The sequence below is a fragment of the Xenia sp. Carnegie-2017 genome, unplaced genomic scaffold (assembly GCF_021976095.1).
Source record: "Xenia sp. Carnegie-2017 unplaced genomic scaffold, XeniaSp_v1 HiC_scaffold_20, whole genome shotgun sequence".
In the NCBI taxonomy this organism is placed as follows: domain Eukaryota; kingdom Metazoa; phylum Cnidaria; class Anthozoa; order Malacalcyonacea; family Xeniidae; genus Xenia; species Xenia sp. Carnegie-2017.
Genome location: NW_025813483.1, coordinates 10,585,031 through 10,610,023, shown reverse-complemented (window position 1 = coordinate 10,610,023; position 24,993 = coordinate 10,585,031). Strand labels below are relative to the sequence as shown.

The 24,993-nt window shown below is 38.6% G+C and overlaps 1 protein-coding gene across 1 annotated transcript; it reads right to left on the bottom strand.

Annotated features, from left to right (window-relative positions):
* Positions 1 to 166: 166 nt before the first annotated feature.
* Positions 167 to 23,314, bottom strand: LOC124442619. Its single transcript, XM_046993106.1, has 27 exons — positions 23,058 to 23,314; positions 22,470 to 22,727; positions 22,142 to 22,399; positions 21,786 to 22,043; positions 21,364 to 21,621; positions 20,372 to 20,638; positions 19,719 to 19,985; positions 18,523 to 18,780; positions 18,014 to 18,277; positions 17,540 to 17,794; positions 16,702 to 16,959; positions 15,072 to 15,335; positions 13,707 to 13,964; positions 13,047 to 13,304; positions 12,663 to 12,926; positions 11,553 to 11,819; positions 10,099 to 10,362; positions 9,408 to 9,668; positions 7,952 to 8,206; positions 7,261 to 7,524; positions 6,093 to 6,356; positions 5,034 to 5,291; positions 4,350 to 4,556; positions 2,810 to 4,038; positions 1,737 to 2,009; positions 956 to 1,112; positions 167 to 425 (listed from the first exon to the last, which is right to left on the bottom strand). The coding sequence occupies exons 2-27, from the start codon at positions 22,489 to 22,491 to the stop codon at positions 412 to 414; spliced, it is 7,122 nt and encodes a 2,373-aa protein (XP_046849062.1). The 5' UTR covers positions 22,492 to 22,727; positions 23,058 to 23,314; the 3' UTR covers positions 167 to 411.
* Positions 23,315 to 24,993: the final 1,679 nt, after the last annotated feature.

Sequence of the window (24,993 nt, the reverse complement as noted above, 5' to 3'; positions counted from 1 at the left end):
TCAAAATAATTATAATAATTATAATGATAATCGTATTAAGCAAAGCATTAGAACATCTTAGCTTCTAGCCAATCCCTTTCAAACGTGAAGCTTTTGAAACAAATCGTTGCTGCAAGGGATTCTTCGAGATATGTGAAGAAACAATAAATGATTAATTTGAATAATGTACTTACGTAACCTTTCGGTATATATTTATTCATAGCACAAAATGAAATTTTTGTACAAAGTAACAACATAAAAATATATGATTATAAACAAGACGACATGTCTCCCTTTCACACCTTGAGGTATTAATGTCAAAGAGTTCACTTTTCAGCAGCTACACGCATACGTTGTTGGGATAGACGCATTAGTGAGTTTTGAGATGGATTATATGCTTATCTATTTCCAGAGGAATATTTTTTGGTTTATCTAATTCCGAGCACCTATAACAACAAGAAAATATAATTACGAAAAATAACTTCGTTGTTTCACATGACAGAGTGTCGCACAACCGAACATCCCAGTAATGTTGATAAAACGAAAGTTAAACCAAAGTTAGTCACACGTGAAAAACATTTAACATTGCTGTAGGTTTAGGGATCAAACGTTGAGAAAAGAAAGGACGACAGCAGTTATGACAAGAGTGACGAATGAATGAATGAATTAATGAATGAATGAATGAACACCGCAGTTATAAAGAAAAAAATGATAGAAAGATATCACACAACACCATCACGAACCACTACCCACCCCCAAAACCACATCCACAAACACACCAACATCACACACCATAACTACACAACAGCCCCACCACACACATCCTCCACACACGACCACCATCCTACAACATCACCACTACCAAACAACACAAAAACACTATCACCCAAAAACAAAATAAGACACATCATCACCACCTCACCGAGGTCGTTTATCTTATATCATTGTTGAAATGAAGTGAAGCTTCATAACTTACCTGGATATATTCGCTGCACTCCTTTGTATTGCCTTCCACAGACTTCATCGATAGTGAAATGTCTTTCCAACAACAATCCATTTTCTTGACATTCCTTTTTCGAGATATTGTCTCGATACGCTACACGAACTCTTTCTCTGTCACACGGACCTTCGACCTACAAAAACAAAGCAGGATGTGAGAAAAGAAGGTTATTTTGTTAAAAATGAACTAAGATAGTCTGTATGTATGGACAGGAGGAGAAGAATGAAAAGCTAACAACGATTCTGAGATCTACTTTTCTCTTTTGAGAGCAAACCAATGTTAAGGTAATTTCGCTGTATGATTTATCGCTAATCAAACAATTCAATCCAAATGACAGTTTTTCAAGGAAAAACTGCCACTAAAACTTTGCACCAAACATATCAATTCTCTATCTTGTCCGACCTCGATAGCGTCGAAGTAAATAGCCTGGGAACGAGGTTTCATCTTACCAATGTTAAAAAACAATTTGACTCAGCCACAATAGATAAAATATAGAACAATAGTAAATCAGCGTTTTGAAATCATCTTTATCATCATATGATGCGAACATTTATCATAAGAGCATTTCTCAACTTTTTGGCAATTTTCTCAAGTCCTCGTCAGGCATCATTTTCTTATAATTTCAATCCTTGAACTTTCCATTGTTCCATAGTTTTATAAAAATATTCAGTGGCTCTAACGTTTACTATAGACAAGCGTAATGCACAACGTTAAAGTACTATGACAAGAAAGCCTTTTTCCTGCCTTCGGAGCTCACCTGAGGTCGCCCTGTCTCAGAAAGAGCAATTGAGCCCGCGCAACCATTTGGTACGTGTAGGGGGAATCGAACCGTGAGACGGGGTCGTGTTATCTCGATGATCTGACTTAGATATACAACATTACCACAGCCATCTGACGCCTCCCAAGTTCTATTGATGGAATGAATGCAATCTCTTTCGGAAACCTTGTCATAGTAAGACACACGTAGGGAACCCTTGCTATCACACTCTGCCGAGCTCACGACTTTGGGGCGTGGTACGAGCGCATCAACCTGCAAAGATGAAGTTCAATATGTAAATTCGATGGTCTTGGTTGCAAAACTTTAAATTAAAGGACATTGAGGCTGACTCGAGAATGAGATGAAAGAGATTCGGAGCAGTTAAAAGTTTTTAAAACGGGCAAAGTGCAAATCCATTTATATTACTCCAATTTACTTGATAACAAGGGCAAATAAATCGCCTGTTTTGGCGTTTGGCAAAACACATAATGTAGCTTCTGAGAGACATCTTTTAAAACTCAATTGTACGTGAAAGTCGAAACAAAACTAAATAAAAAAAGTGTGTTATCAAAAAAGTAAAACAAACGAGCAGTTTACACGTGTTCCAGACTGTTTTGGGCGTGTGAAAGGACCGTTTGGCAGGCAAAAAATGACGAAACAAAACTAAATAAAAAAAGTGTGTTATCAAAAAAGTAAAACAAACGAGCAGTTTACACGTGTTCCAGACTGTTTTGGGCGTGTGAAGGGACCGTTTGGCAGGTAAAAAATGACAGCACGGCACGGTAGTCATTTCCCACTACGAAGGCACGGTAGTCATTTCCCACTACGAAGGCACGGTAGTCATTTCCCACTACGAAGGCACGGTAGTCATTTCCCACTACGAAGGCACGGTAGTCATTTCCCACTACAAAACCACATAGACAGAGTATTTTCTTTGATATTTAACTAGAAGTAACTAAGCTCGACTCTTTGTTTATAACACAGGGCACACAATTAAAATCTGTTAACTATCTATGGAAATGCACTAGCTACCCACACAAATCCATTAACTACCTAATGAAAAAAACACTCACCACAAACGTACAACTTTCATACTCATGTACAAGACTTTCCAGCTCAATTGTAGGCGGGAAGGTTGCAAGATCTTCATCTATCCTACCATCGCCGTCATCATCGATACCATTTTTCAGTTCCTCGTCTATCCTGCGATCACAATCATTGTCCATGCCATCCGCAGGTGTATCAACATTCGTACACGCCCCTGTAATATCGGCGAGACGAAGCCCACCCGGATAACCATACGAGTCACGCCAAGCATAGCCGTACATGAAAGCACCAAATGTGACGATAGGAGAAGTATGGTCGACCCGATGAACGCCTTTCGTGACTCTTACAGCGGAGGCAGAGTATGGTGTGCCGGTAATCTGCTTAAACGAATTGGCGAGATACGCAGGACGACCGTCAACGATCACACCACGGTAATGTTTGGTCAAAACAATCACATTTATATAGCTCTGGAAATATTGCTGTCTAGCCCGATCCGGTGTGGAAAGAATGTAATTGGATGCGTATTGTTCAATGGGTGGTATCATGAGTAAGAAGGGATCGGTATTGGTATTGTCCGCATCGGCTCCCTTACTGTACTGTAACAACATGCAAGGATGAGAGGCAGTTATAAATTTATACTCGTCCGAAGGAATATCGCGTTCCATAAACTCGCCAGCATTCAGGTATTGTACGTCACGTGGATGAAACGTGACCATTGTGTTGTCTTTTGAGGCGACCACTCGGAAGAAATCGCCCGCTTTACGGCTGAACAGCGGCGCAGTGACGAATCGTCGACCCCAAGTGCTAGTAGGTGTAAGCATTTCGACAAGATGATCGCAAAAACCAAACTTCTTGGGCACGTTTGCACACTCGCTACCACTGAAGACGGAGATCACGCGCGTGGATGCGATCCTACTTCCGGTTAAATCTTCAGAATGCGCAAGTTGGAACGTCTCCTGTCGATTGATCTCAACAATCAAGGTTTCACCGTTACGATAAATTGCGCCTTGGTAGATCAGCGGAACGTTACGTGTCATTTTCAATGTAATGTAAACAATTGTGTCGTCGTATATACCAACAACACCAATGAGAGAATTCTGACTGACAGTATAAGATACGGCATAATATTCCGTAGCTTGAATGTCTGTGGGCAGAGCAAGAAAAGCATCCGTACTATGAGGCATGATATTTAGACCGTAAACGACGAGTTCTTGTTCTCCGATCACAGAGATACCCTTTCTTTCTTTCTGTGTACCTGAAATGGAATGAAGACGTTCGATAAGTTGGATTTGATGAGCCGCATTAAATAATCCTTGTCACCGCAGGCGCATCTTTTCTGCGCAAAGCAAGAGAGAACACTGTAGTTTTAACTGAAATTGAAAGGATGTAAGTTTATCCATAACGAAAAAAAAACATCCTAATTTGAGTGGAATTAAAAAATGAAAAATACGGGAAAACGTAAAAAAAGAGCCGTTCAAAGCCTCCAAAAAACGTGATCCTTTTCGACCAACAGCTAGACTTTTGCAACCCAGAATCAACTTATATAAACGTCTTAGGAATACTTGCCAGAAAGTCGGATTTCTATAGGTAGTTCAACTCGCTTCAGTTCATCAGCCTCCAGTTCTATCCGTCTTTTGAAGCCACTGAGAGTAGAAATAGTGGCTGTAGTATCGTTTTCAGCTGTAATAAACAAACTCACAGAGCCCTGTCTTTGTTCCCTATATTGCTGCATGAACGCCAACATGAACTCTCGTCCACGATTATCAGGAATACCTAAAATACAGCGTTATTGTCAGCTCATGAGTCAAGTCATGATAAATCTATGGTGAAGTTAATCTTGCTTTGATTGTCAAGTCATGATAACTTTATGGTGAAGTTAATATTGTTTTGATTGTCAAGTCATGATAAATCTATGGTGAAGTTAATCTTGCTTTGATTGTCAAGTCATGATAACTTTATGGTAAACACGGAAAGAAGTTCATTATGGAGAACCTCATAGCTAGGATATGAAAACATCGAGACATGTAAGCATATTCCTTGTTTTGTATCAAACAACCCTCCTGGAACAAGGGTTCGTACACGACACTAACCAGCAGAGACCTTATGATCAATAATGTAGTCTGCACACCCCTCACAGGTAAAAGTTGTGCATGCAACAACACTCACCAACAGAAAATTTATCATCAATGATGTAGTCTGTCTCTCCCCCCCTCCTCCCCCCCAGGTAAAAGTTTCGTAGACAACACTCACCAACTGCAAATTTGTGATCAATAAGCTTGTTTAAGTTTCCTTGGGGATCCTTGGCACGTACAACGATTCTATGGTCTCCTTTTGGGAGATTACGCCCACGCCATGTCCCATCAGTACCATTACCGCAACCAATATAATTGTTATTGTCCAAAGCGCACTCGAACACGGCTTCTTCGTTCACTGTCCATGTGATGATGGGATTCGGGTTTGAAAGACGCGGTAGAGGGCCGACATCAACAATAACAGGTGCGACCAGATCTGCAAAGCGCAAATTAGGAAATTTGACCACTATTTGAAGGTACATATTTAAATAATTATATATAACAGGTGCCACCAGATCTGCAAAGTAAAAATTAAGTATTTGACCATTATTAGAAGCTACATATTTAAATAATTTTATATAACAGGTGCGACCAGATCTGCAAAGTGAAAATTAAGTATTTGACCGTTATTTGAAGCTACATATTTAAATAATTTTATATAACAGGTGCGACCAGATCTGCACAGTGAAAATTAAGTATTTGACCATTATTTGAAGCTACATATTTAAATAATTTTATATAACAGGTGCGACCAGATCTGCACAGTGAAAATTAAGTATTTGACCATTATTTGAAGCTACATATTTAAATAATTTTATACATATAAGATTCACACAGGGCTATTTCCAAAGCAGAATCTTTCATGCCATTGTCTGTTTCGTCAGACAGTTAGATGATTGAAAATATATTAACGATATGATGTAAAAACCGCTAACGATGAAAATCATTTTCGTTTTTTATCAATTATTCCGAACTTATAGATCATACGAATGTGTTTTTTCTTTTTCAAAAAGCACTTGTGCACGTACTGGATTGGGTATTGTAATAAATAGAGATTGCTATTGAAGAATGTGTAGCTCAAATAAGTATGCGCTAACCATTTTGGTGTGAAAATTTATTCGGCCCCAAACCTCTTTTAAGGTCACCCCCTAACGTGACGTGAATTTATATTGGTGAGAAAAAAACAGCACATCACAAAAAAACGCTTTGTAACAAAAATATAGCAAGGAATACAAACCGACAGTCCATTCAGCTCTGATCACCTCACCAACGTTACCATAATCGTCTGTGCCTCTTACATATAACGAATGCAGACCGTTTCGTCTGAGATTGTTCGACTGTAGATCCGATTCAAAGCCTTCACCACAGTCAAAGAAAGTGTTGATGTTGTCAAAAGCGCACTGGAATCTAGCTCTCTCATTGCTGCGCCATGAAAATCTTACGCTTCGTCCACTCTTTCTTGGCATAGGCTGATCGAAGAACAACGTTGGACCTTTGGTGTCTGCAAAAGGTGTAATATTGTATTAAACATCTGGGGGAAGCGTTATCTATTTGATAGTAATATTTTCAAACTTTGAAAAGAGGTGTTTATATTTTTTATACGACAAACAAATTTTGTACTTCCAGAACCAGGTTCTTGTCCAGTTTAAATCGTAGATTTTTCCTTTTTTTGGAGACTTTTTGGGCTTTCTAAAAATTTTGCCATCCAGTGGATAGCACTATTTGGTCTTTGTGAAACCGGCAACTAGATGTTGTTGAAAAGAAGTTTATAAAGGTATAGAAGGCATCGCTAGTGAGGAGAGCACGACTGGAAAAAATTTAAGATTTATAAAATGAGATAATTTTTCAACATCGCGTTTGGTCTATACAAGACAAGTTGATCTCATAATTCTCTCATGGTTCGTACATATTATCTTTAGTAAATAACGTCAGAGGCCGGTAGCACGAAGCCTGGATAGCGTTATTCATTGGATAGCAAGATTTTTTACGCTTTTATAAAACCTTTTAAATAGCAAAAAGTATAAGAGTCCAACTGAACAATCACTGAAATAAAATATTGTTTCGAAGATTACGAAATTTCTTTGTCGCAAGAAAAACATAAACACTTTTTTTACAAGTTTGAAGATTTTTGCTATCCAAAGGATAACGTTATCCAGGCTTCGTGCAACCGGGTCCTGTATTCTAAAAACTCACTCAAACTCACAGTCACAGTAACCGAGTGAAGCTTGAAAAGCAGCTCATAATTGTTCGAAGACGGCATTTTTACTCCACTGATTGCTTCATTTGAAGTATTTTAGCAAAAATCTTGCTATCGATGTCAAAATGAAACTCATTTGTAAAGTTGGAGCATGGTTTTTGTGTGGCACAACGTCACTTTTAGAATACGAGCATAAAAATGTGCTTACCAACGATCCATTCGTGACTTAAAGGCAGCCCTCTGTTTCCTACTTCATCAACGCCAAGCACCCAAAACAGATGTTTCCCCTCGGGAAGATTATCTATGATGCGGTTTCCTTTTGTATTCAGAGTACCACACGGTTTCATATCGTTGTAGTTTTCGTGACCGCAGTAAAAGTCTGCGATTTCATTCGATCTCCACTTGAATCGAACTCGTTTGGATGTAACGGCTGGAACCCTTCTTCTCCAGGACAAAATTGGTGGCCTGTCGTCTAAGACATAGGATAAATTGAAGTCTTTTAGTACCGTATGGTGGGATACAGTAGGATAAATTGTAGTCTTGTAGTAACGTATGGTGGGATACAGTAGGATTCAGTTTAAGTATAACATCAGAATAAAGATAAAATAACGTACAAAAGGATAATATACCGAGAGGAAAGGATATTGTAAGCTACGGCAGGGTACCAGGGGATATGAACGCATTTATTACAGTAAGATATGGCACAAAAAATAGCGAAGAAAAGTATATGGTGAAGCAAAAAATAAAACAATACATAAATGGGGTCATACAACAACACAGAGCAAAGCATTACATGTGGGGGTGTGAGAGAGGGAGGGAAAGCCCAACTGAGAAAAGCGAAAAGAACACTTTATCTAAGGATAACAAAAGCAACAGAGATAGTGTGAAAATCTACATACCAACGGTCCATTGGTGTTGAATCCTAATTTTGTTTCCAAATTCGTCAATGGCTTCAACGTAGAATACGTGATCGCCATCGGATAGGTTCTTCGCGGACCAATTCCCAACATCACCAACGCCACAGTCTGTAAGGTTATCGGCATCCGTACCACAATTGAAACTTGCCTCCTCTTTTGACCTCCAAAAGAATTTAACATCACCGCTGGTCTTGTTGGGTAGTTTAGATGTAAAATCTAGTTCGGGCGGTTTGGAATCTGAACAAAAGAGTGTTATTTCAGTGATATTGAAATAGTCCATTGAATGAAGCACCTCGCAGTAACATTGATGGAGACGTAACAATCTTCAGATGTTTGTACATGTGGATCGTCCAAGTTAGTAGAGTCCCGAGAAGGACTGTTGGTATCAATGTTGACTGACGTTTCGAAAAGCGGTAGTCTTCAGAGTCGAGTGAGGAGTAATTTTCAAAGGTTGTGGAAACGTCAGTCAACATCAACACCAACAGCCCTTCTCAGGACTCTACTAACATGGACGGTCTACATCCACTAACGTGTAACGATACTCCCGGGCTCAAACCATTCACTTTATAACAGCCTTTACTGGGGCGGGCGGGAATTCTAAGCGATTCCTTTATCAAAGGACCGCAGAGCAGGTCCTTAGACAAAGATCTTTTTGTATTTTTAAAAGATTTTTTTCCGCAAACCTCAGAAATTTTTCGGGGACCATTGATCCTGCAGTCTGCTTTATTATGCAGCAACGAAACCTCCCTCATATCATAAGCAGCCCCGCAACCTCCCTCATATAAACATGCTCCGCAGTCCCAAATTTGCTGTATGCAAACTTGAATATGTGTCGGCAACATCAAGTTATAAAGCTCCTAATGTCACCAACATTTATACGATAGAGCATCAAAAAGTGGTAATTAAATGAGTAAAGAAAAACGCTCGGCTCATACAAAACGTCATCAAATACCTCAGAAATGACTCAAACTAAACTTTCGTTCATTTCACGTTGATATTCTTTATCCATGATTTCGTGCTTGCTCATAAGAAATGTTATTCTCGAAATCCAACGCAATGTAACAAAACAATCATTAGTTTAGTTTGTACTTAGACAGATTTGACATGTCGTATCGAAATTTGAGCCGCTTATCTCCGTTGTAGAATTTCTTCACTTATCGGAGTGTCGTTGCCAAACAGGTTGCCCTCCCCTCCCCACCCCTTTTTTGACAAAGGCGAGTGGCAGGTCAAAGCAACGATCGAGACATTGATAAAACTAGAACATTTTTATGCTCGAAAAGCAGAGAAATGCATTTAATCTTTTAAGAAAACAACAACACATGCGAACTTACTATTTTTTTTTATACAAAGCAATATGTTAGCAAATACTGTTGACGGCGCAATCGGGCATGCAGTTTTTGGGCCCTTTCATATTCATAAGAGCAAATGAATGACTTACCAACAACCCACGTGTGTTTTTTCCACGGAGCTAAATTTCCCAAAGTGTCAGTGGCCTTAATCCATACGCTATGTTCTCCGTCTTCAAGATCCGTCAATTTTATCTGACTATCAAGACCGCTGCCGCAATCTCTATCGTCAAATACGTTGTCGACAGAACATCGGAAAATGGCGTTCTCGTTCGCCCTCCATTTTATTGTTACGCTCCGCCCGGATACGCGTTCTGAATTTTCGTCCAATGTCACAACTGGCGGGGTCGTGTCTGTTTGTACGAAGGTCATATTTGATATTACAGTTTACTGCAAGTGTTTCATAGCAAATATATCACTTAACTTCAGTTATTTCAAGGGGGTATGCATGGCGAGCGAAAGTGGATTGGAGAGCGTGATATGAGGTCAACCAACTAGTTACAGTGACAGTGACTACTTCTTCATCAATATTTACATGTTGAGAACTCGAAGACCTCAAAGGTAACTCAATATGTGCAACAAACTCAAAAAATTCTTCCAGGGATAATGTAAAATTAAGTGGCCAACTTCGACATTTAAAACTGAAAACTTTTCAACAATTTTTTGACCAACGATACTTAGAATTAGATATTATTAGAGATGCCACACCCCACACGACTGTCCCCCATCCGACACGCTCCTGGTTATTTCTCGATGTGAGTACACGTTCAATGACATTCTTACCTATAGTCCATTGATAAGTAATAGGATCAGCTTGGTTGCCATTAGCGTCCTCCGCAAAGAGATAAAATGAGTGTGTATCATCGTCGAGTTCTGAAGTCATCCAGTTCCCCCTGAAGCCACTGCCACATGGTACAGCGTACTCGGCAACATCCACGGCGCAAGAGAACGTTGCAAATTCATCAGATGTCCATGAGAATGAGCCCACGCTGTACGTGGAACGCAGGGGAGGTTTGCCCACTAATCGAATTTGAGGAACCTTGGTGTCTAAAAATAAATATAATATACTCACTTTTGAACTTTTTTGAGCTGATTGCCAAACAATAAAGTGTACCAATAGGCTAATCATAAGATAGCATAAGCCTCACTATGACTGCTGGCAGGAAAAACATACATTTCTTTACAGCTAAGGGGCTGTTTACATGATCCCGGCTAGCAGGGAGGCGTTAAAAGGAGGCAAAACTTCGAGAGTAAAAACTACAACTGTTTGTTAAGCATCACAAATCATTCCAAGATGCATGCACTTTCTTATAGCTGAATACAAAATGCCTGCACGTTTTTATAGCTGAATAAAAGATAGCATGCACTTCTTTATAGTTCAATACAAGATAGCATGCACTTCTTTATAGCTGAATACAAGATAGCATGCACTTCTTTATAGTTCAATACAAGATAGCATGCACTTCTTTATAGTTCAATACAAGATGCATGCACTTTTTTTATAGCTGAATGCAAGATGCATGCACGTCTTTATAGCTGAATAAAAGATAGCATGCACGTCTTTATAGTCCAATACAAGATAGCATGCATTTCTTTATAGTTCAATAAAAGATGCATGCACCTTTTTATAGCTGAATACAAGATGCATCCACCTTTTCATAGCTGAATACAAGATAGCATGCACTTCTTTTTGCTGAAGACAAGATGTTTTGGCTAAATCGGGTTCGTCGAAAGTGGGGGAGAAGGAGGGCTGAAACTCCCTCACTTTTCTCGAAGGGGGGCATCCCCTTTTACATTTAAATAGCAAAATAATGAATGAGAATGTTTACTGTAAGTTTATTTAGCCAATAAAACATATACATTGCAGCCGAGTGGCCGTCAACAGAATCGCAAAACTTTTGCAATTTTTATTCATTAGCTTAATTTGTTGTTGATATTGCCTGTTGAAACAGAAAACGATTCAAAATAAGCCGATTTTTATTTCCCCGCATGGTACATGTTTTTTATGGCTGTATGGCATACACATTACTAAACGTCTGTACACAAAGAGTGATTGCATAAAATTACAAATATGGCTAATAAAATGCGGACAAAATGGAAATCAACATTCTGATTCAAAAACAGCTGTTATTCAATAAGACAATTTGCTCATAAAAGAAGATAAGAAAAAGAGGATTCCCACTTTCGCAAACCAATGAAATGATTCATATCATCTAATCAGAAGAAAAATCACTCACCAACTTTCCAAGAGTGTATCTGGACCTGACCATAATCACCGAACCCATCTTTGGCTCGAACATACAGCGAGTGATTGCCATCGGGGATCTGAATGCCGGACCATGACCCTGTAGTGCCCTCGCCACAAGGTTCCATTTGGTTCATGTCATCTAGCGCGCACTCGAACTTTGCTGGCTTGTTGGAGACCGTTTTCCACAATATTGTTATGTCTTTGTCGGAGATTCCAGGTTGATTGGGAAGAATCACGATCTCTGGTTTCGTTTTATCTGTTTATAAAGTAAGCGAAATCATGGGCAAATCAATGAAAATATCAGTAATTACGATAGAATAACAAATTTTCACAGCAATTCATAATAAATTTGCTAAGTTGAGTGTGAAATTTTCTACAACGATATCAGTTCACAAACAAGAGGACATGTCCGCTCTGAAATATTTCTGGACCACAAAGTTGACAATATTGTCCAGCCACACGGTACAAGGTCACATTTGCAGTTAATTTGTGGATAAAAATTTCAGCATTTTAACGTTTTCAATTACAACATTACGAGTTATGCATTTAAACGTAGTATAAATAATATTCTACAGAGGAGTGTAGAAAAAAGTACAAATTTCTAAACGCTCAACAAACAATGAATTTAGCCAAACATCTCATAGATTTGTTCAGTGAGATCAGTATAATCTTACACTAAAATAAGCTGAAAATTCAATCTCGACTAAAGGGAAAGTGGTTCACAGAAAGCGCATTTTGAAGGGTTTGTGCATACAGCAACGGGGAATTTTTTGGTGTTTGATTGAAGTGAGATGCTAAAGTACTCACACTTACACAAATTTATGAGATGTTCGGCTAAATTCATAATCTAATAAGCATTTGAAAACTGTCTGTTTCTTTTATTTACCATGCCGTTCTATAAACAATATGGCAGACTTGTTTGACTGTTAAACCTGGAGTGAAGGCATGTCCCCTAAAGTCACTGGGAGTGAGGGCATGTTCCCTAAAGTCGCAGAGCTTCGTCCTTAGCCCCGTCCACAAATGCATGCTGGTAAGAAATTACGTAATGTCGATATTACTTGCAGTCGATGAAAGTATAAATGTGACGTTGTATCCTTACCTACGACCCATCTATGTGTGATTACCCTTGCTGTGTTGCCAATTGCATCCTCCCCCAATAAATAGAAGCGATGTAGACCATCTGTGAGTGGCTGGGTCGTAAAACGGCCATTTAATCCAAACCCACAATCGACTGGATTGGCTAAAGTGTTTACGGCACAACTAAAGTTCGCCAGTTCACTTGAAGTCCATGTGAACGTCCATGTTGGACTTTTGGTTGTCGTAGGAAGTGGTTCCAAGAGATTTATTGTTGGGGCGGTAGTATCTGTATTGAGAATGAAAAGAAAATGAACGTGTTTCATCTTATAATAAAAAGCGTTACAAGAGTCACGTAATATTCTTCAGGCTATTAGTGTACTTCATGTTACCTCAACTTGAAACTTACCAACAATGAAAGTAACTGCAATAGGATCACCATAATTTTTATTAACATCACGACCTCTGACCATAAAAACCTGTTTTCCAGTTGGACTTTCATCTTTTGTCCAAGATCCCAGCATTCCATTGCCACAACTCCTGTATTCTCCACCGTTCAATGAACATTCAAAGGATGCATACTCATTTGAACGCCAACGAAGTCGAGGAAAACGTCTTGTTCTAGATGGTATCTTTCCTAGGAACTGCAACCGCGGACCACTCTCGTCTACGAAAAATCACATGGACAACAACGGTTAAATGAAGATATACACGGAATATTAAAAACCACAGAAAATATTTTGCACATATTCTATCATTTGACGGAAGTTTTTCATTCATTTTTGAACCTAGAAATAGTTTCACACAACACAAGCAGAAAAAAATTCACACTTCACGGTGCCCTCGACCAACAATTGTTTAACATCAAAGAACAAGTAACCACGAGAAGGAGAGGCTATATAACAAGAAGAGTGGTTACATGATTCCGGCTAAACAAAGAGTAATGTAGAGTGATAAGTATTAACGTGGCCTTAAAACGATGGCATTTTTTGTATTCCTCGTGCCCGGCATGCTTTGCAGTCGTACATGCAACAAAACTACTGTACTTCGTTCAAAATAAAGGCCTCACCAACTTTCCATGACGTCGAGATGAATTCTCCCGTGTTATTCAGACGGTCTGTACCACGGACATATAAAATATGTGGACCGTCAACCAAGTTCCTACCCGTCCATGATCCCTCGCCTCCTGAGCCACAATCGAATATGACGTTATCTTGAAGCATGCACTCAAACGAGGCGTATTCGTTAGATGACCAACGAATGGTTGGATTTTGTTCTCTTGTTTTAGGCAGCTCCCCTAAGAAGGTCAGTTGAGGTGGCCGAGTATCTGGAAGCGCAAAATGTGATATAAGACAAGGCATTTATAATTTTTGGGTTAAAACATGTGATTATAACTGCTAGGTTTCTGCATATCTAAAGTATCTTTACCAAACGTGAAACATTGCAAAGTTTCGTATTTGAAGCAAATAGCTGTTACTACGACTTATCTGTCAAGAAATGATGAAACAATGTAAAGTTTAGTAAGTCGTTTGCTACGACTTATCTGTGAATAAATGATGAAATAATGTAAAGTTTAGTATGTCGTTGCTACGACTTATCTGTCAAGAAATGGTGAAACAATGTAAAGTTTAGTATGTCATTGCTACGACTTATCTGTGAATAAATGATGAAATAATGTAAAGTTTAGTATGTCGTTGCTACGACTTATCTGTGAATAAATGGTGAAACAATGTAAAGTTTAGTATGTCGTTGCTACGACTTATCTGTGAATAAATGATGAAATAATGTAAAGTTTAGTATGTCGTTGCTACGACTTATCTGTGAATAAATGGTGAAACAATGTAAAGTTTAGTATGTCGTTGCTACGACTTATCTGTGAATAAATGATGAAACAATGTAAAGTTTAGTATGTCGTTGCTACGACTTATCTGTGAATAAATGATGAAATAATGTAAAGTTTAGTATGTCGTTGCTACGACTTATCTGTGAATAAATGATGAAACAATGTAAAGTTTAGTATGTCGTTGCTACGACTTATCTGTGAATAAATGATGAAACAATGTAAAGTTTAGTGAGTCGTTGCTACTACTTATCTGTGAATAAATGATGAAACAATGTAAAGTTTAGTATGTTGTTGCTACGACTTATCTGTCAAGAAATGGTGAAACAATGTAAACTTTAGTGAGTTGAGCAACTACTTGTTGCTACTTCGTGTTGTGTAGCTCAAATTATTCCTCTTGCGAAGACTTTGGAAATTAATTATGTAATTCGGTTATTTCGTGTAGGTCTAAATATTGAACTGTGAACGATGCTAACGTTTTAAAATACTCACAAGCCACAATTAACGTTGGGTAATCCCAACCGTTGTGTAATGGCCTACTAACAGCAGTATAGGCAAACAACATCAGGGTAGAAATCACTTTAAAGAGCTTACCAACTGTGAACTGATGTTCAGATGTTGGTCCCTGGTTATTTGTCTTATCCACACCATAGACTAAAAATCTGGTAACACCATCAGGAAGATTCGTCCCAGTCCACTCCCCACTAAAGCCCTCACCGCAATCAACGAATTGCCGCTGACCCTTATCGACGGCACATTTGAATCTCGCGTTTTCTGAAGAGGTCCATCTAATTGTAGGACTGCTTCTTGTAGAAGTGGGTTGGTTAGACAGGAATGAGATTTTTGGACCAACTGAGTCTAAAAGAAATCACAGTCATGAAGTCTGGGCATCCATTGTTCTTGATATTAAATGGTCTGTGTACTCAGTGTTCTGTGCCATCAATGATCTGTGCTTTCAATGTTCCGTGCATTCCGTGTTCTGTGCATTCAATGTTCTGTGTATTCAATGATCTGTGCATCCAATGGTCTGTGCATTCAATGGTCTGTGCATTCCATGTTCTGTGCATTCAATGGTGCATGCATTCATTGGTCTGTGCATTCAATGGTCCGTGCATTCAATGGTGCATGTATTCAATGGTCTGTGCATTCAATGGTCTATGCATTCCATGTTCTGTGCATTCAATGATCTGTGCATTCAATGTTCCGTGCATTCAATGTTCTGTGCATTCAATGGTCTATGCATTCCATGTTCTGTGCATTCAATGTTCTGTGCATTCAATGTTCTGTGCATTCAATGATCTGTGCATCCAATGGTCTGTGCATTCAATGGTCTGTGCATTCCATGTTCTGTGCAATCAATGGTGCATGCATTCAATTGTCTGTGCATTCAATGGTCCGTGCATTCCATGCTCTGTGCATTCAATGGTCTATGCATTCCATGTTTTGTGCATTCAATGTTCTGTGCATTCAATGATCTGTGCATCCAATGGTGTGTGCATTCAATGGTCTGTGCATTTCATGTTCTGTGCAATCAATGGTGCATGCATTCAATGTTCTGTGCATTCAATGGTCTATGCATTCCATGTTCTGTGCATTCAATGGTATGTGCATTCAGTGATATGTGCATTCAATGGTCTGTGCATTCAATGGTATGTGCATTCAATGGTCTGTGTATTCAATGGTCTGTGCATTCAATGGTATGTGCATTCAATGGTCTGTGCATTCAATGGTCCATGCATTCAATGTTCTCTGCATTCAATGGTCCATGCATCCAATGGTCTGTGCATTCAATGGTCTATGCATTCAATGGTTTATGCAAGTACATTCCATTGAAATGCATTATATGTCTTCAAGTAGTTTAGTCCATAAAATATGAACAGATAATATAATCGCAAGAAGTAGATGAGGGCGGAAAGCGGAATGTAAATGGTTACATGCTCAGTAAATGATGATAGATACATGAGAACTACAGCGGAATTATAGATGAAGGGGAACTATCGCGGAAATGTGTGGTCAAAGATGTTGTCAATCGATGTATGGTATGGCTATATTCGAAAACTCGTGATTAACAATTTCATCTGCAAGGGATTACAATAGATTAATAGGGACGGCAATAAAATTCTTACTGTTTAGCCATCATATTCTAATGTTAGGGCTCTCCTATCCAAAATATCGGTAGGGGGATTACAACGGGAAAATACTTAGGAATGACAGCATGTCCTACCGATTGTCCATCGCATTGCTTTCTTTGGAGCTCTATTACCCACGAGATCGGTAGCAATCAAAAAGAAAACATGATCTCCATCATTCAGTCTTGGAGTTGTCCATTCCCCGTCGATACCAGATCCACATTCTTCAGGCAGAGAGTTGTCAATAGCACAGAGAAACGTCGCTTCTTCATCTGACGTCCATTTGAAGGTTGTTGAGAAATTCGATGTTTTTGGCGTGGTTGAAGCAAGTATAACATTAGGAGGTCTAGTATCTAGGAAAGTATATTTTTAATTGGTTTGGATTCTGATAGTTTTTGCATAAGATCAATGAACATAAAAAAGGAAAGTGTATTTAAGTATAGGAAAGTGTATTTTTAATCAGTTTTAATTCTGATAATTTTTATATAAGATCAATGAACATAAAAAATAAAAATTCATTAATTTGCCTTCAAAGTTAGCAAAAAAAATGATAAACGGGATAGCTTACTGCGACTACAGACATGCTGAACAGGATAACTTACCGACATTTAAGACATGTTGAACAGGATAGCTTACCGATATTAAGAACATGCTGAATAGGACTGCTTACATATATTAAAGACAAGCTACACAGGATTGCTGACAATTAAAGACAAGCTACACAGGATTGCTGACAATTAAAGACAAGCTAAAAAATACTGCTTATAATTAAAGACAAGCTACACAAGACTGCTTACCAACATGAAAGACATGTTAAAGAGAAAAGCTTACAAACATTAAAGACATGTTAAAGAGAAAAGCTTACAAACATTAAAGACGTGTTAAAGAGAAAAGCTTACAAACATTAAAGACATGTTAAAGAGAAAAGCTTACCGACATTAAAGACATGAGGAACAGGAATGCCAACGTTGCCATTCTTATCTTTTCCACGGACAGAAAATGTATGTCTGCCATGTGGTAAATTGTTACGAGTCCAAATTCCAGTTCTTCCACTACCACATTTTTCGTAATCAGCGCCATCAAGCGAGCACATGAACTCGGCATCTTCTTGAGAGGTCCAAGCAAATGTCGGCACATTGTTTGTTAAACGAGGTGGATTTACAAATACGATCTTAGGACCAGTGTTATCTAGTAGAAGAATTTCATTCCGTTATTTTATGTTCTGGTGCAGTTCGGAGAGATCTAATAATAAGTCCATATGAACGCCGATCTAGTGCTTTCATCAGGAGTGATCTGTTGAAACTTGAGTCCTGATATACTCTTCTTTTTGAAATACTCTTATACACTCACCACACTAACTTCTTACCAACCCTTTTTCCTAAATCAAAATAACAAAAACTGACTCACCAACAACAAAGTTGTGTTCGACTTCAGAGCCTCTATTATTCATATCATCTACGCCATAAACCACGAAACGCCATGGACCATCAGGAAGATTATCTTTAAACCAGGTGCCACTAGTTCCCTCGCCGCAGTCTACAAATTCCAGGTTGCCATCATCCAGAGCACATTTAAATCTTGCAGATTCAGATGACGTCCAATTGAAGGTGGCAAAATTCTTCGTTACAGTAGGTTGGTCGGCGGAAAATGTAATTTTTGGCCCGGTTGAATCTTAATGTTAACAAAAAAAAGAGAATAAGTGGTTTCTTATCTGATCAACACATACAATTGAAACAACCTCTATCTTTGACAGGATATCAAAACACCGGATTAATTTTAAGGGAGTAAATGCATTTAAGATCATTTGGTTCTAAATATTTTGAGCAAAGCCCAGCAAATCAGGAAGATACTGCTAACATATTCTTAATCTTATTATTAATATGCAAAACTAAGTAAGAAAAATATGCAAGACTGACCAATATGAAACCGCAACTCTTTCACATCACCAATATTATTCATATCATCCACACCATAGACAAATAGCTTGTGAGGACCATCAGGAATTTTGTTTCCAGTAAATTGACCCGTCATTCCATTACCACAATCGAACCCTTCCAAGCTGTTTTCCATGCGACATTTAAAGTTCGCTGGTTCTGATGATGACCACGTCAATGTAGGGTTACTTCTGAACTTCTTTGGATGATCATTGAATGTGATTTCAGGACCATCGGAATCTGTAACATAGAAAATAAATAGTGTTCTGTGACATCTTTATGAACAACATCCACATTGACAACATCTCTATTGACAACATCTCAATTGAAAACATCTCTATTGACAAAAATGTCTGTTCACAGACTTGGTTGTGACAACATCTCTATTGACAACATCTCTATAGACAACATCTCTATAGACAACATCTCTATAGACAACATCTCTTTAGACAACATCTCTATAGACAACATCTCTATAGACAACATCTCCATAGACAACATCTCCATAGACAACATCTCCATAGACAACATCTCCATAGACAACATCTCTATAGACAACATCTCCATAGACAACATCTCTATAGACAACATCTCTATAGACAACATCTCTATAGACAACATCTCTATAGACAACATCTCTATAGACAACATCTCTTAGACAACATCTCTATAGACAACATCTCTATAGACAACATCTCTATAGACAACATCTCTATAGACAACATCTCTATAGACAACATCTCTATAGACAACATCTCTTTAGACAACATCTCTATAGACAACATCTCTATAGACAACATCTCCATAGACAACATCTCCATAGACAACATCTCTATAGACAACATCTCTATAGACAACATCTCTTTAGACAACATCTCTATAGACAACATCTCTATAGACAACATCTCCATAGACAAGATCTCCATAGACAACATCTCTATAGACAACATCTCTATAGACAACATCTCCATAGACAACATCTCAATAGAGAACATCTCTATAGAGAACATCTCTATAGACAACATCTCTTTAGACAACATCTCCATAGAGAACATCTCTATTGACAACATCACAATTAACAACCTCTCTCGTGCCATTGCATTGCTCACTGAAAGCATTGTGTCAAAAAGTACATAGAATCAAAAAACACAGCAACCCGAACTCAATAATAATCTTACCAACTTCAAAGGAGAAAGGCTTCCACTCTCCAACATTTCCTTGATTGTCAGTACCTCGCACCCAGAACGTATGAGGACCATGGGAGATGTTAAATCCATTCCATTGACCTGATCTGCCTCGGCCACACTTAGTTTTTTTAGAGGTTGTTTCTAAGTCTAGAGTACACTCAAACTGAGAGATCTCGGAGCTGCTCCAAGTAATGTAAGGATTTCCTCGAGTTTTCTTTGTCAAAGATGATGAGAAAGCCACGTCTGGAGCAGTGGAATCTAAAACAAAAGGCCTTTACACTAAGATAACGTGTGTCAATGTTAGAAGTGATGAACAGAGAACAAGAACAATGTTTATACAATCAGTGATGAATAAACAACAGAGAACAAACAGAATTTATATAAAATACAAATATAAACTAAGGTAAGATGTGTCAAAGTAGGTAGTAATGAAAGAGAAGTAGAAAACGAGAACAGGCTCTCATGTATGTGAATCATACATAAAATGATACACACCATTTTAAATTGGCGAAACCAGCTTGACGTTAAAATCACTACAATGCAATTTTTTTCCAATAAAAAATAATAAATGAAATCAATTTCCAAAAGAAATGAAAGATAACTTTGCCGAAATGTTTTCACATCTACACTGATTTTTAACTTACCGATATCCCATGAAAATGTCACAGGTCGTCCAATATTTCCCAATGGATCGTCCGCCAACACGGAGAAGAAATGTCTACCATCACCAAGATCGGGTGTCGTATAACTACCAACAGTTCCATTAGTGTCATCACCACAAGGTACCTCGACTCCATCAAGACTACACGTAAAGATTGCTGCCTCGTTTGACCTCCAACTGAGTTTTGCTATAGTTTGATTGGTGCTTGATGGTACAGTATTGGTGAACTGGGTACGTGGGCCTGTCGTATCTAGAGAAGATACATATTGTCCAGTTTTGGATATACAACAAGAATTTACTCCATCATTATCTAGTTTTAACAAAAACTATTCAATTCCTACCTAGTTAATGCTAGTTTATTCCTAAGCCATCATCAGAGAATATACATAATATTAATACCAAGACAATTTTTATATGTAGATGAAAAACATGTGACTTGGACGAGATTTGAACTCACACCTTTGGGACACTAGTCCGCCGATCTACCTGTTGACGTCCTATTATAAAATTGAATCCTAAAAATATTAATCCTAACACGATTTTTATATGCATGTGAAAAACCGTTTTTCATTGTTTTTCATGCGCATATAAAAACCGTGTTACGAATAATATTAAGTATATTCTCGGATGATGGCTTTGGAATAAAGTCGAATCTCTCGTCTATACGCAGTTTCAAAGAGATTTGACTCGTCTCCAATCCCTGTGGGCTTGGTAGCTTATGAGCTTGTTTGTCTCGGCTAGTATCCCGAAGGTTCGAGTTCAAATCTCGTCTCCAAGTCACATGTTTTTCATGTGTATATAAAAATCGTGTTAGGATTAATATTGTGTATATAAAAACTTGCTGTATATAAAAATCAAGCTCATAATTCATTTTCATCAGCTGATGAAAAAAGAAATAACTCCGCCATAGTTTTAGTTAAGGAAAAAGAACTCCTTCCAACATTATCTAATTTAAGTACATGAACGAGAATTTACCTGTGGACCATTTAACGGTTTTTTCAATTCCTCTGTTATCCAAATCATCCACAGGAGTCACTTTAAATTCGTGGTCCCCATCAGGTAACGAAGGTGTAGTGTATAGACCTGTTGTGCCCGAACCACACTCAACAACTTTTCCATCAAGTGTACATTCAAATGTTGCACGTTCAGTTGTGCTCCATGTCAATGTTTGTCGTTTATTGCTGGTCTTGGGTGGATTGCTGCTAGTTATTGTCAGTCCAGGACCTGTCGTGTCTATACGAAATGAACAAGATGTTCAAAACGCATGTTAAAAGAGTGCGTGCCAGCAAAGTTTGTAAAAAATTATAAACTCTCATCGAAGTTTAGAAAAAATTCGATGAATCAATACTTGTCATAACCATTCTTCTACATCAAATATATGAAATAAAGATTCCTACCTTTCAACCAACTAATGACCTTCGGTACCCCCTTGTTACCCAAATCATCCACACCATTTACAGTAAATACATTGTTCCCATCAGGTGAGTTGCTGGTGGTGAAGACGCCCCTGGTTCCACTACCACAGTCAACAGACAAACCATTATGAGTACATTCAAAGTCAGCAGGCTCATCAGAATTCCACGAGATTGAAACTTCTGGATCGTTTGATTTTGATGGCACGTCATTTGTAAATGTCAGAACTGGCGCTCTACTATCTACAGATTGTAAAAACATAATGCTTTTTTTAATCTTTTTTGAGCAACCGAGTATTATCAATGAATATCATGAAGATAAGTTGATACACCAATCTCACCTGTAGTCCACCTGACAGTCTGTGGTGTTCCTTTGTTATCCAGATTATCCACGGCATTAACCTGAAAAGTATGTTGGCCATCAGGCAATGTCGGGGTAGTAAATTGTCCATTGGTACCCTGGCCACAATCAACTGCTCTTCCATTTAGTGTACATTTGAATGTCGCAGGTTCCGTAGAGGTCCACCTAAATGTCTGCTGTTTGTTGTTGGTCTTTGCTGGATTGCTACTGGTGATGCTTAATCCAGGGCCTTTTTTGTCTATGTGGAAAAGTGAAAAACATCAGATTGTTTTGGTGAGATTTGTGAAATAGACAATATGAACACATACCTGTTAACCAATCAACAACCATTGGTGTACCTCTATTACCCAAATCATCCACACCGACTAAAACGAATTTATGATTTCCGTCGGGTAAAACAGGTGTTGTGTATATTCCAGTTGTTCCTCTGCCACAGTCAACCTGTTCGCCATTCAGTGTGCATTCAAAGTTTGCGGGCTCAGTCGAGTTCCATGTAATCAGCACACGTGGATTATTCGTACTTGAAGAAATGTCGTCGGTGAGTGTTATGACCGGTGGTTCGTTGTCTGAAAAGATACACACCAAAATTTATTTCATTTTAAATGCTTTTTGGAAAAACGCAACTGCACAGCCTCAATATCTATCTAATCATGTCAACTGTGAAAAGTTAGACAAACGATTGCTAGCAGTGCAATATTAACGTATGCATGACCTAATCCATAAAATACAATTGAATTATGAGTACGCTAAAACATGCAAAAATGAAGCCTGTCAGTTTTCAAGCTTGTGACGCCAAATATAGTGGCATGACGGCTCTCGGTTTTTATGCAAGCCACGTTGAATTTGAATCACGTCAAACGAAATTATGCTGCATATTTAATTTTCGAAAATCTTACCTAGAAACCAGCTGATGAATTTCGCGAACCCTTATTTCCAACTTTGTCCACGGCATTGACAGTAAAAGTTTGAGGACCGTTGGGTAAGTTTGGTGTAGTGTAAATACCAAAGGTTCCATTTCCGCACTCAACCTTTCGTCCATTGAGCATACACTCAAATACACTGGGTTCATTGGAACTCCATCTTATTGTCTGCGACGGTTGATTTGTTCGCGATGGACTTCGACTCGTCAGAGATAGAACTGGTGATGTTGTGTCTAAAAATTGTTTATTATTTTAATAACAACAGTTTATAACTAACACGCATTTCCATAACGGCGATTCACGAGAGGTTTGAAGTTAGGCAACAACAGTATTAAGAATGAGTTCTAAAACTGCTAATACTCTTAGATACGCTTTTGGGATCACCCATAGATTGCAGATTCCAGGAAAAAGTATTGTGACGGGTGGGAGGGGGGGGCATGCCACTTTATTACGATCGATGTTTGAATGTTTATGGTCAGATGGTGACAGCACACTCATCGAGATCCTACTCGTTATACGATCAGCCTTCCCACTTGTACAAGATCACTGGATCTGTTACCGAAATATCGCTCGAGTAGTTATGTGATAAGCATGTCTTTTGCGCTTGCTTGAATTTCAGGAAAATTCTCATGTGAAAAACTTATCCTAGCTTCATCCTGACCAATAGTTTTTCCCACACAGATATGTGTCTAGTGTTTTGTTCGGTGCGATAGAAACTTCTTCTTTAGCACCGGCGAGGCATATAAACAGGCAAAACTATATAAACTAGCAAAAATTTGACATGAAAATGACTGCAAACGAGAAAGAGAGCGCGTACCTGTCCTCCAAGTGACAAACGTGGGCTTGCCACGATTTTCAACATCGTCGATAGCCGTAACTTCAAACGTATGCACCTTATCTTCTAGATTAGGAGTAGTGTACGATCCTTCAGTGCCCAGTTCTCCGCAACTCACCACAAATCCGTTCAGTTTACATTCGAAATTTGCGGGCTCGGTTGTGTTCCACGAAATAGTCTGACGTAGATTATTGTTATTGGCTGGCGTGTTGCTCGTGATGGACAGCGTCGGATCTTGTCCGTCTAAAACAACATAATTTATAGCTTTACATTTTTCTGAAATAAAATACAAGTTTACAACGAGAAAAATAATTACTCAGTTTTGTGAGAACACATTAAACGACTCTAGAACTGTATTGCTTGTAGTGCAAACCAAGAGCTGCGACTCCACAATGACAACACATGAAGTAAAACTTAAAGCTTTCCTACCTACTGTCCATTCAATTGTTTGAACTTCTCCAACATTTCCGTTCCTATCGCGACCGCGAACAGAGAACGTATGTTTTCCGTCAGGAAGATTGTCTCGACTCCAGCGATTGCTCAAACCACTGCCACAACCCTCAAAGTCACCACCGTCAAGCGAACATTCAAACTGGGCATTTTCAGAAGAGCGCCAGGAGATTTCTGGATTGGAATTTGTCTTTACGAAGGTCTCCGGGAATGTTATTTCGGGAACCGTGTTATCTGCAAAAAAGGCGCTTTTTAAAAAAATAACAAAAACTGCTTTCTCTTATCGTGAATAACACGGAGGTCAAAACCAGGAGCATAGGAACGTTTCTAAAACTTCAAGGGCTCAATCTCACGAGGCGCCACAATCTATGGTGCCGATTTTAACATCTCCACCTTCCAGGTCAAAAAAATTGGTATCGTTATCCACTAACTGGCAACAAATAACACACAACTACAAGAGCGGCAGTTAAAATTCAAATTAAGTTGTAGATTTGATACCAAGTAGCTAAATTCGCTACAACCGATGAAGTCCTGGAAATAACATGGACGCCATTTTAGTCATAGCATAAGCGACTGACCTACAGTGAACTTCATTTGAGCATATTGTCCTTGATTTCCAAGCTCGTC

Coding starts and splice junctions, on each gene's coding strand:
- LOC124442619 (XM_046993106.1), bottom strand. CDS start 22,491: ATGGTTGTTGATTGGTTAACAG. Junction 17,795..18,013: donor CGAACACAACTTTGTTGTTG/GTGAGTCAGTTT, acceptor TTCTTCTACTAG/ATAACACTGGTCCTAAGATC. Junction 7,525..7,951: donor TCAACACCAATGGACCGTTG/GTATGTAGATTT, acceptor CCTATGTCTTAG/ACGACAGGCCACCAATTTTG.